This window comes from Anneissia japonica, unplaced genomic scaffold, assembly GCF_011630105.1.
Source record: "Anneissia japonica isolate Jap-2015-1 unplaced genomic scaffold, ASM1163010v1 scaffold287719_len1884721_cov185, whole genome shotgun sequence".
Taxonomy (NCBI): Eukaryota; Metazoa; Echinodermata; class Crinoidea; order Comatulida; family Comatulidae; genus Anneissia; species Anneissia japonica.
Window position 1 is genome coordinate 1355819 of NW_022715822.1, and position 12329 is coordinate 1368147.

Below are 12329 nucleotides of genomic sequence, written 5' to 3' on the forward strand. Positions count from 1 at the left end.
TATATATACTGTATATATATATATACTGTATATATATGCAGTTTGCCTGCAAAATGCAGGGAGGGATTGAAACCCCCGACCTTGAGATTGGGGGAATCAAACCGATTACGCTGCCCCAAACCACTTCGAAACAACTGAACATTATGAACACTATTCAGTACAGTACCTTGATTTTATTGTTAATAAATTCAAGGGCGCCCTCTATGGTGAATCCTTTCCATAATCCATCACAAGCTAGTATTAAAAACCTGCAAAAACCCATTGAGAAATTTTGTTACTATTTATTATTCATCCTACAATCTCCTACAAGGCTTTATGAAAATTAAAAACACATTTTTCAGCCTTGTTAAAAATTGTACATCAAAATCAACTTTTTTCCAAACTGGAGGTAAGATAGCAAGCATAAATAATGATTTTGCCACATTTTTATTATTTTTTTTTTTTATTAAATAATATTTTGGACAAGACAATTGTTTATCCAAGACAAACCAAAATACATGATGCTCTACATAAAGTCCACGGCTTCTCTGCTGCATCACCGAATCTTTGGAACAAACTCCATCGTAAAGTTAGACAGGCCCAAACATTAAAAAAAGCTAAGGTGGCCCTCAAAACGCATCTTTTCAATAATTATTAGTGATTAAGCACTGTGAGACCCTGCAGATGCCTTGTGTATGTTGTTTATAACATAAATATACATATATACATATTCATATTATTATTATTATTATTAGCTTTTATTAAACTTATTACAAGACTTAAGCCAGGCACCCACTGCTTAGTACGACTGCCGTACGATGACCCCAACTCCAACCCATGTGAGCGCTAGAGAACTCGACACCTTCTGCTGATTGTTGGTGCCAGTCTAAACAAATCGTCATTAAAGACGATCATTGTGTTCTACGTAAAATCACATGCCCTGCATAAGGGACAGGCGCATAGGCTGGTTTTCGGCCTGGGAGAAGCAAAAATTTAAAATGGAGAATGTGGAACTAAGGGCGTGGTTCTGCTGAAAAACGCCAAAACATGTGTCTTTTATAAATGGTTAAATTCCTTCTGAACACGTTTCTAGTGAAGAGTGCAACTAATAAAAACATGGTAATGCGAGCATTGGCAGGTGGGCGGAGCTTAAATGACGGTCACCAACGGAAGTTGAAGCTGACCTTACTTCTTGCGAGCTACATGCTGCGAAAGAAGTAAACAACACACCACAAAAGTATGAAATAAGTATAGTATGATCTTCAAGCATGTCATCCTATTGGTTTAATTTTTGAATCTTTGCCCTGAATTTCCCGAGGACAAGCGATCAAACCAACGAAGAGGTCATTTTGGGTCACCGATGGGTCATGACTAACACGGTATTGCGTTGCAGCTGAAAAGTGTACCACAAAACATACGTTTTCTGAACGCGAACGCTATAATGAATGCGTGTAAAAACATGCATTTTTAGAACGCATTCCTAACCGTGTTATTGGAAGGCAAGCATCTTAACCACCCGGAAAAATCTACAACTGCATATTGGTGAGAATGTAATCATGCCTACCTGTCTTTCTCTGTAAGTTGGCATTTTTTAACATCTGGGATACAAGTGATTCCGCAATGCTTGAACCGCCCATCCCCCAACGATCGAGACACTTCCAATATTCCCATCACACGCCCATTTCTAAAAAAACAAATACTTTTTGACAGCATCTAAATCGTCATGTTTGATTCATTCTCCAGAATATTTTATTACACAATTTTTCTTTTACGAACAGTATTTTGTAGAAAAAAATACATGTATTTTATTTTTTGCAATTTCTACAAAGTAATAATAATAAATGTGGTAAATAAGTAGTCCTTTACAAAGATTATAAGCACTACTGCCCATTACACCCATTGGCCAAATTTGCTGACCTGGTTAGGCTGTAGCTGCTTACCTTACAGTCCCTCCAGCCTTCTGAATCCTCATCCGTTCTTCATAATCTGTGGGGTTGTGGTCTTTAGATAACGGCAGAAAGTGATCGTTCTTAGACTCCTCATTAAATCGACATAATAAGGCCTAAAAATCAAAAAGGTTATTATTAAGCGTTTCATTGGTTGTTTGATGTGTCATTCAAAAACGTTACCAATGATAATAAGATAAAACAAATGCAAAAAAAAATGTACGAAAACAAAATACAGTATTTAAATGCCTTGGTGATCCATTAAGCCTTAAAACACCAGAATTAGTTTCCAGGTTTACATAGTAGTTTATGGCAAATCTGTATTCATGCCTCTCAACATCAAATTTATTTTACTTCAGGCAAGACTATTTTTTTACTTTGTTCAGCAAATCTGCAGATGCAAATATTGATGATTTCGAATAAAAATAAAATATTATTTTTGGCCAATTAATGCACCCGCACCATGAGAAAGTGGAAATTAAAAAAAAAAAAATGTTTTTCTTTATTTTTATTATGCCTTCCGTTGCCTTGAAATCTCCAAAGATAAGATATGTATATTTCTTCCTAATTATATAAATTTGAAGCATTTAACTATCCTATTTTACATTCACCAATAAAATTTTATTTTTATTTTCTCCTCTGTCTGGTTGATTTCAGCAAATCTATTTGCTAAACAAGAAAACAAAATTTTATTTTTATTTTTATTCTGCCCTCCTCCAATAATCATTAAAAAAAATAAGTATGCAAAGCAAGGCCCATAAAAAAGTCTAGCTTATTTTAAAAAGAGTTTAAAAGCAGGAATTCATATTAAAATAATGTATACAAAAATTATAATCAGAAAATAATTTTGGTTATTGGTAAAAATGTTACATTAGCAGTATTTAATTTTATTATTATTAAACTTGTAGGGACAATAGCTAAGGATATGCCAATAGCAAACTTAGCAAGTTTACTCAGTGGAAATAAATAATAATAATAATAATAATAATAATAATATGTCGTTCTTATATAGCGCTTCATGCCTTTACAAGGCCTCTAAGTGCTTCACATTACTACCCCGGTCAATGGATCTAACACATATGGAACACATTGAAACACCAAATTAAATTAGTACTGTAAATGAAATTATATTATCATTCCATAAATTGCAGCTTGTAATCAGCGCAAATCCTTAACATACAAACAAGATTCTCTACATAATTAGGTCTCATTATAAGGAATATTGGGTGGAGATGTTTTGGTGATGAGAAAAAATTCCTGTTCGTGACAGGAATTGAACACAGCATCGTAGGATTGAGAGGCAACTATCGAAAACATGTGACATGCCTAAATATGGTCATGATGACATCACATCATGACCATATATAGGCACATCATGACTATATATGGGCATACAACAGTTTTTGCCAAAGAAAATTTGGTAGTTTGGACAAAGCTTAACAAAGAAGCCACAGCTTCACCTAAGTAATTAATATTTTTATTCCCGTTTCACACATTACGCAAGTGTCTTGGATACGCCTTGTTTGGACTATTCATTTATTTTCAATTTAAGTTGCTAAAAGGAAATTGGCATATATCAGTTCTTCCAGGTATTAAGTATTCACAAAATAACACAATACTATAAATGGAAAACCAAAAAAAAAGGATATAATGTGAAAAGTTGTGAAAATGAATTAATTAAAAAGAGAACCTTACTATCACCTATGTTGGCAATGTAGAGAGCGTTGTTCACCACAAGTACACAGATAGCTGTAGATCCATCTTTCCAATTTGGTTTGCTATTTAAAACAAGAAAAACATTTTAATTGTCACATATTATGGGTAAGTCGAGTGGTCGAGCTGTAAGGCAGGGGCTCTGCTAACTGCAGCCCTGACATTGGCACTGGTTCGAGCTGCTCCTCTGATAAGGATTTAAATATGGAAGGTCCAGTGTATACATCTGGGGCATGTGCACTTTAAAGAGCCTGTTGCAAATTTTCGGAAGATTAGGGAGTTACCCTAATGCTATGATTAATTTCAGCCCCTGTCGTGGAATGATGTGAACTAAGCGTCTCTCTACGGCCGCTAAGTAGTCACAGACCACACCCATATGCAATTCAACACAATGACGCTGTGAGTTATCGGTTATTCTCCTACATTTACCTTTACCCTCATTCCCTTAAGAAACTATCATTTACTTTACTTAACAGGTATAAATACAAGTGCTACACCATTTTAATTTTCTTTTTTTTAAAAATCTAAATCTAATTCAGTGAAGCCTATGGATTGTTTTATGCCAGTTGTGTATTGTTTACAAAAGCTACCGGTACTGGTCCAAATAGCCGTCCTTTCCAAGACATTTGGCAGACATTGACTTGATGTTGTCATTAGTAGGATACTGCTTTTAAAACTATATAATTTGAAGCAAACCAACAGCAACATTTTCAATATCGGAATTTAAGTTTTTCTCTTACAATATCAGAAAAATAAACGTTCATAATATCACTTAAAAATTTAATTAAACTTACTTTGCCGAAGCTTCTTTGAGGAACTGTTCATCCGTGAGTTTGAAAGAATCGATGAGGCAACGCTTTACCTCTTTGTCTAAACTGACGACATCAGTTTTCGGGAATTTCTGAATAATGTGGGTGTGGAGCTTGTTTGCAGCAAACTTTGATGCTCTGGCGCCCCCATGCCCATCGAACACTGCATAGTATGCTAATCGTGACCTGTAAATTATACATAAATATATATTTTCATATATTTGTTGGAACATATCCCAAACTATAATAATTTGAATGCTGCGCAATTATTAACAATTTTCATTTTGTAATATATTTGCCCTTTTTTTTAAGGCATTTGGCAGTGGAATATATTCATGTTGCTTATACTTGCAACTTTAATTTAACATATAAAATCATACAAATTTTAATTATTTTGTTAACTTTCAAAATCAGACTCACACTGAGGAAGGAAGGTTGTCAAGTTCAGAGGTCATGTCATCTATTATGACATGTGCATCTTGCATTTCGTCACGTTCACCTTTCATTTCTTTTATATGACCTTTTAACTTGTACATTCCTAAAAAGAAAACAAAAAATTCACAAAATTGAGAATGATTCAATTGTTTAATTCACTCTATGTGAACATGGTTTAAATCATTATATATGGATTTACGATAATCAGGGGTACACCAGTGGGTGGGCAAGATGGGTACGGGGTCCAGTTGTCTGGGACACCTGGCCAAGACGGTTGGGGAGACGTGATAAAAATCTGTCATGGAAAATTAATTGGAAATATTTTCTAAGCCAGAGACCGCTCAATATAGAATGCCATTTTCGGGCATTTAGTTGGGTTGATGTGGGTCTGACACATCTGTCAGGGAACGATGGGCCATCTGACGAAGAAATGCTAGTGCCACCCCTGCCAATAATTATTCACCTGGTTTCAATATCAGAGATTTTTTCTCTGTTGAAACATCCTCATTGGATGTAGACTCTGTTACTAGTTTTCGTTTCCTTTCTTCGGTGGCAACATCTGGTGTGGAGTCCAATGATGACGGTACCACTTGATCATTAGTGGATGTCACCTGACTTTTCTCAGTCACTGGGACAGCAATTCTGGCATTATTTTGATCTGAAATAGGGAAGGTTTAAAGTTCAATTAAAATCTGTATATACTGTACTGTTAATTAGTACCTCTCTCTCATTAAGCAACAACAAGAGTTGGAGGAGGAAAACACTCAGTCAAAATATTGACCCCTCTATTACAAATTCCTCGATCTGCCACCACCAAAAATCATGGTCAAGTAGTTAAAAATCACCTAAAATCATCTTATTTTGCGAATTAGCTCCCTCAACTGATCATCGCGAGCCCCCCCCCCCCCTCCCACCCACCATTTCAAGACTTCTAGATAAAACCCCCCTGGCTACGGGCTTGGCATTAAGTTACAACAGTCCAGACTTGATTGCCAACCACGTTTTTTCGTCAACTGACTCTGAGCCAGGCTTCTAGTGACTCCATCAAAAACTAACGACATGAGTTTTTTTTATAGGTGCATTATAACAATCGATTGACTGGGCCATAGGAGGAGGGCCTATATCCCTAAACAGAAATTTGTGTCTACTAGTTACTGCCTGCTTGCAGACAGTACTAGTAGTAACAAGTAACATGTACTTGTACTAGTACACAAGTACTTCATTTACAATATAGTATACTATATATAGTATACTATACTATAAATATCAATCATATTAAAAGTCAAATTTGTACGATGTAATACAAATCTCTTATACACATCTAGATGTGTATAAGAGACAGGTGCTACACCATTTCTTTCGTTATTAATTTTTTTTAAAGATTATATTTGATGTTTTTTTTCTTAAAATTTTTGTATACAGAATCGATAAATCAAATTATAAGTGAAAATGCTCATTCACAGAAGCTTCTACAAACTTTATTTTTGGACCCCCACAAAGTCTTACACTCACCGATTGTTAAAATGACAATTTTTTTTTTTTAATTATGGCCTACTTTTAAACTTATGTAATTTTTAGACTTTTTGTACATTGAAAGGGGCTGAATAATGGGAACTTAATGAATACAGTCTTCTATTCATATCTTTTACAGTTAGTTAGCATTGAAATTTGGTTATAAATATGTATCCAACATTTGTTTTAATTAGTCATGCAAATAAATATTTGTTTTGTACAAGTTTATAACCTTTAACCTTTGTATTTTTCTTATAATTTCAGTACCTGATTATACTAGCATTGTCTCTTGCACTGAATGTATTAGCTGTCTCTTATACACATCTAGATGTGTATAAGAGACAGATATAGTATAGAACAAACAAAAAATAGTAAAACTCAAATAAATATCAATCATATTAAAAGTCAAATTTGTACGATGTAATACAAATTACAAACGTTCATTCACTAAAGAATTAGGAGGCAGTATAAAAAGTACCATCCAATTGTGTAAGAAAATAGACATAGGATAAAGAACCAAATAACTCTCTACTTTATACTGCATATAAAAAATATAAAGTATGCAAGAAAATAGCCATTTTAAATTGATAATTATTATTATTAAATTAATTAAAAACTGTGTTCATATCGCGCTCTGATACCTATTGTACATACACACAATGGACACAGCACCCTTGGCGCTCCATACAAATTACTGTGTATCGACCACCAGCCACTTCGACTCTAATCCCTAGGGTAATAAAGTACGAATTCAATCCAACTCGGCCACAGTCAACTCGGCCACAAGTTAACTCGGCCACAAGTCAACTCGGCCACAAAGAATTTGGCTACGGTCAACTCGGCCACAAGTCAACTCGGCCACAAGTCATTTACTGGTACTACACTTTGAAGGAGTAATTCATCAAGTATAAAATACTAATTCTAAATAAACTAATATAAAATAGTATTACTATACTTATTGCTGTTATTATTGTTGTTATTATTATTGTTGTTTTTATACCGTTAGTTTTAATATTACGGTAATTATTAGTCTTGGCATTAACATTATATATTGTTCAAATTTTTGCTGATGTTATTATTATTACAGTACCATATAAATAATAAATAATTTTCGATTTATTATTATTATTATTATTATTATTATTATTATTATTATTATTCTTATTATTATTCATTAGTCTTAGTATTATTATTTTAATAATAGTAATTTAAAAAGTTATTGTTATTGGTGTTTTATTGGTATTTTTCTCATATTATTATTATTATTAATATTATTGTCGTTGTTGTCACTCTATTATCGATATTATTACCATATTATTACTAAGTAGGCCTATATAAGTATCATTATTATTATTACTAATTAGTATTACTATTATTATAAAAATAAATATTATCTTTAATTTATTATTGTTGTATTATTGCTATTATCACCTTCAATATTGTTATTATCACTAATTAGTTATTAAAATTGATATTTAAATATCTTTATTATTACCATACTAATATTATTAGTATTGTTAAAATAAATATTACTATTAATGTTGTTGTGTTGTTGTTATCACCTTATTATCGTCATAATGACTAATTACTATTATTAAAGTAAATATTACTAATTTATTGTCGTTATATATTGTTGTTTAATATTATTGTTGAATTAGAATGTTGTGAGTAAACAGAAGACGAACTCATTAATAAATAACTCTTTTTAATTCATAGGCAATAGGCCTAGTATTCAAATCTCTTTTGGTATAGTGTGGTGGTCCTGTTTTACTAAAATATACTCGTACTTTATTTCAATCATATATTGAAGAAAAAGGATGCAAAAACTGAGATTTACATTAAAGAACTTGTGGCCGAGTTGACTTGTGGCCGAGTTGACTTGTGGCCGAGTTGACTGTGGCCGAGTTGACTTGTGGCCGAGTTGACCTGCATCCATAAAGTACAGCAGGCTTAGTTAGCCTGCTATTCCTAACTGTGGCCTAGCCTAGCCTAGGCCTATCCTGAACTGAAATTTGTCCAACCCAACTGCCCCGCCTGGCCTGCTGGACGAAAACAAACATGATTATTTACCTCCATCTGGATCTGGAAGATCTGAAAACAAATCCATTTTAAGAAAATGTGTTTTCCGGACCTAGCAAATATATAGGATAGGGGGGTAGGCCTAGCCTACATAATTGTTGTACAGTTCGGCTCAGTCACAACCCTGACAACACCAATTTAAGCATGCAGGCAAGATGCAGGGCATCAAAAGGTCGCATGTAGGCCTAGTAGAGCTCCGATCCTAGAGAGAGAGAGAGCTGGGAGAGCAATCGTCGACGAGGCGGCATTACTCTAGAGGGCAGTATCAGAGATGGCGGTAATTCCAATGGAAGGAAGGGTCAGCCTTCGATGGTTTTGTCAGGGGGCTGGAACGTTCTTACTCCCGTTTGCTGTAGATCTTCTAAAGCCAACTGAAAGTGAAGTTAATAGTTTATACATTGAGTACAAATTAATGTGCATACTACTTTATGTTGCAGTGAATTATGTGTTAATATTTGTTACACTGAAACGAAATGCCCAACAGGTAGGTAGGCAAAACTCAATTCACCAAACCCTTGGAAACGTTTATTTGTCGCTGAGTGGTGTTAACATTTTATAGCCTAGGGGCCTAGCCAAGCGTCGCTTAATATATTATTGCTGAATATGTTAATTTTACTTTTATGTTATGCGCAATATGTCGGATAAACCACACAAATCAAAACAATAATCCCGTTTTCACTGAAATAAACGTTTAATTTATCTCTGATTACCCATCTGTTACTGTAAAAGTGACCCAGCAGGCCCACCCAGCCAATAATGCCAATTAATCAATCAATCAATCAATCGATGATAATGGTAAATATAATAAAAGATTGTAGGCTAAGGATGGTATTTCAGTGTTATGCATTACAAGGCAGCTAGGTTGGCGAGCTGGTGGTAGCCACTGTGTGTGTGTGCTGAACCTTGGAGATCTTTGGTCCACGGATCAAATTCCCATCGCTACTCTCCTTGCGTGTGTTTCAGTTGGAGGGCTGAAATAGTTTCAAAAGCACACCATTTTTTCGAAGGAGGTGTTTAACACGTTGGTCCCATGTGCAATGTGGGCCATGTGCATGCTAAAGAAAGCAGTCATTCTTGAGAATAGAATAGGGGATTGTCCCAATTCAACACCAGAAGAACCGTACTTCGAGATGTGAGGTAATACAGTACTAGGCCAAGGCTTTAATAACCTACTCTAAAAAATATACTTATCGGTTATTTTTCCAGATTGCTGTGAGAGCCTGTATGCTAGGTGTTGTATTTGGCCTCGGTTTGATTCTAGGCACGCAGTCCACAATTTTGAGGATCTTCGGCTGGTACTGGTGTCTCTTGAGCTTCTTCCATTTCTCGGAGTATTTCTCAACATCTATATATAACTTGGACAGTTTAACGCTCGAGTCATTTCTACTGAGTCAGAGCACAGCGTACTATGCAGCCGCTTTCGCTAGCTGCTCCGAATTTATTATAGAAATGTATTTCTTTCCTGGTGAGTATGTGTAATTTCTGAGTTAAATATAATGTAAGCGGGCCTATTTAGGATGTACTGTAGGTCACCGTTCCGCAACCTAGGGGTCGCGACCCAATGTTTAGGTCACGGAAACATTTAGATGGGTCGCATAATCTCTTCAGTTCATGAAAACTACTTAATACGAACAAGGACAAACGAAATCAAATTACAATAAACGAAAGTGAAGTTTAATTTTGTAATGCATTTGTTATCATAGCTTCATTTGTTATTTTAGTATTTATATAGCGCCTATTCCATTAGGTTACAAAGCGCTTTATATTATGTTAAATAAATATTGGCCTCTATGAAAACATTTGTACTTCAGGTATGACAACTTGAAAGTGTTACTTTTGTTCCTTTCAGTGTGTTTGGCTTTTAGCTGAAAATTATAAGGACAAAACATTTTTCTCTTCAATTTAATGTGTCTATGTCTTCCCATAGGCCTAACCCATATTTCTGGTAGCAAATCTATGAATTTGTGTAGGCCTGTAGTAAAATGTCTGTAAATAATTCATTTTAAAAAATCTTATTGGAACATTTGATAACTTACGTGCTTTGTTAAATAAGTAATTCAAAGTTATAATTTCATTTTTATGGGTTTTAAATTGATTGTGTGGGTGATCTTTGGAGTAGGCCTATCTTTTAATCGATTGCTAAAAGAATCAAGTGAGTTCTTCTGATACCCCCCACGCGTATAAAACGACATGGACGTAATTTATTGACTTAATTCACTAAAACTAAAAAAATAATACCATATTCAATCATTTACCCATGAAATTCAGATGAGAAATTTGGCTTCTGGTTTGATGGGTCACGTCTGAGTGCTTGACATATATTTTGGGTTGTGGGCTAAAAAGGTTGCGGAACAGGGCTGCAGGGTAACACTAAATAATCAAGATAAATACACTGTACATTTATGCCAAATTTCTCAATTTTTTCTACTGTGATTTGCAGAATTTATTTGTAACTATTGTGTTATGGTGTGCTTAGAAAGTCACTTTAAAATGTTTACTCACTAAGTAATGTTGATCTATAGTGCATTAAAATTTATACTTATTTATAAATTATTTTGGGCTCTTGATAAAAAAGAAATAGTTTTAAACAAAAAAAAGCCACCCCTAGAAAAACAAACGTCAGGAAAAAAATGAGAAGAAATTTGTACACCAAAAAAATGCATCTTCAAAGCACTATTAAAAGAAGAAACTGTTTGCGCAGGATTTTGTGTTGTTACAGATTATTTCTTACATTATTTTTATGTTTAAATTCTCATTTTTCTCCAATACAGGTTTAAAAACATACTGGTTTGTAAGTTATTTTGGGCTACTGCTTAGCATGGTTGGCGAGGTGATGAGAAAAGCAGCCATGTTGACTGCCGGTAAAAGCTTTAACCATTATATTCAATTTGAGAAAGCAAGCGACCATCACCTGGTCACCCACGGACTTTATTCCTGGTCACGGCACCCAGCGTATGTTGGCTGGTTTTACTGGAGTGTGGGAACACAGGTAGGGAAGAATTTTGATTTGTTTTACATGGTGTTTTCCGATGACGTTTTTTGTGTCAGGAGAAATAATAATACGGATGATGTTTGCCTTACCCGATGTGTTATCGTACTGAATGCTCAGTACGTTCTTAAATGCTTGTGAAAAAACATACACATACGATAACACGTCGGGCAAACATTCATATTATTTCTCCCGACACCATCAGAATAGCATTGTAGTACCCCCTCTGCTACTTGAGGATCAGATTCACCACTAGCCATCAAGTGTAAGCTCAATGGTCTAGTGGTTAAGACACCAGGCTAGTTATCTGGAGGTCGTGGGTTCGATTCCCAATCGAATCACTTGCAACATATTTTTTTCACAAGCATTTAGGAAGGTACTGAGAGATTCAGTACGATAAAATATGAGGTAGGGCAAACATCATTCGTTTTACACAGTGTTATTGAATTTGTAGGCAAATAGAGGAATAGCCCTTTTCACCTGAAAAAGATTTGAGTGGATAGAAAATGATATTTAATCTCAATTTGTTGAACATTACACTTAAATCTTCTTTGGTGTTTTTTTTTTCAGATCATGCTCTGCAATCCGTTGTGTACAATTGGCTTTGCATACACATCTTGGAAATTCTTCAAGGAACGCATTGAAGATGAAGAGATAACATTATTGAACTTTTTCGGGGAAGAGTATCTAGATTACCAAAAAGCGGTACCGACGCGGCTACCGTTCATTCAGGGATATAAGCTGCAATACTGAGAACTCCCTAAGCGGTTCTGTGACTTTACACCAGCGACTAAAGTGCGAATGCACTTTATTCCATTTAGAACAAAAATCTAAAGGGAGGCCTTCCAAAAAATATCGCTGCAGTTC

The 12329-nt window shown here is 34.8% G+C and overlaps 2 protein-coding genes across 2 annotated transcripts in view; one reads left to right on the forward strand and one right to left on the reverse strand.

Annotated features, from left to right (window-relative positions):
* The window catches only part of LOC117109425 (integrin-linked kinase-associated serine/threonine phosphatase 2C-like), an 11031-nt gene extending 2392 nt beyond the window's left edge, over positions 1 to 8639 (reverse strand). Inside the window, exons 1-8 of the mRNA XM_033251777.1 lie at positions 8465 to 8639; positions 5346 to 5540; positions 4868 to 4985; positions 4433 to 4633; positions 3616 to 3703; positions 1920 to 2041; positions 1544 to 1663; positions 167 to 248 (exon numbers count right to left, since the gene is read on the reverse strand). Coding sequence (XP_033107668.1) covers positions 167 to 248; positions 1544 to 1663; positions 1920 to 2041; positions 3616 to 3703; positions 4433 to 4633; positions 4868 to 4985; positions 5346 to 5540; positions 8465 to 8501 — 963 coding nt within the window. The 5' untranslated portion in view covers positions 8502 to 8639. The remainder of the gene's footprint in view (positions 1 to 166; positions 249 to 1543; positions 1664 to 1919; positions 2042 to 3615; positions 3704 to 4432; positions 4634 to 4867; positions 4986 to 5345; positions 5541 to 8464) is intronic.
* Positions 8640 to 8712: 73 nt separating this feature from the next.
* Positions 8713 to 12329, forward strand: LOC117109426 (protein-S-isoprenylcysteine O-methyltransferase-like; the record flags this gene model as incomplete). Its single annotated transcript, XM_033251778.1, is given in 4 exon segments — positions 8713 to 8957; positions 9680 to 9938; positions 11245 to 11462; positions 12033 to 12329. Coding segments are annotated over 4 exon segments (873 nt in total). The 5' UTR covers positions 8713 to 8744.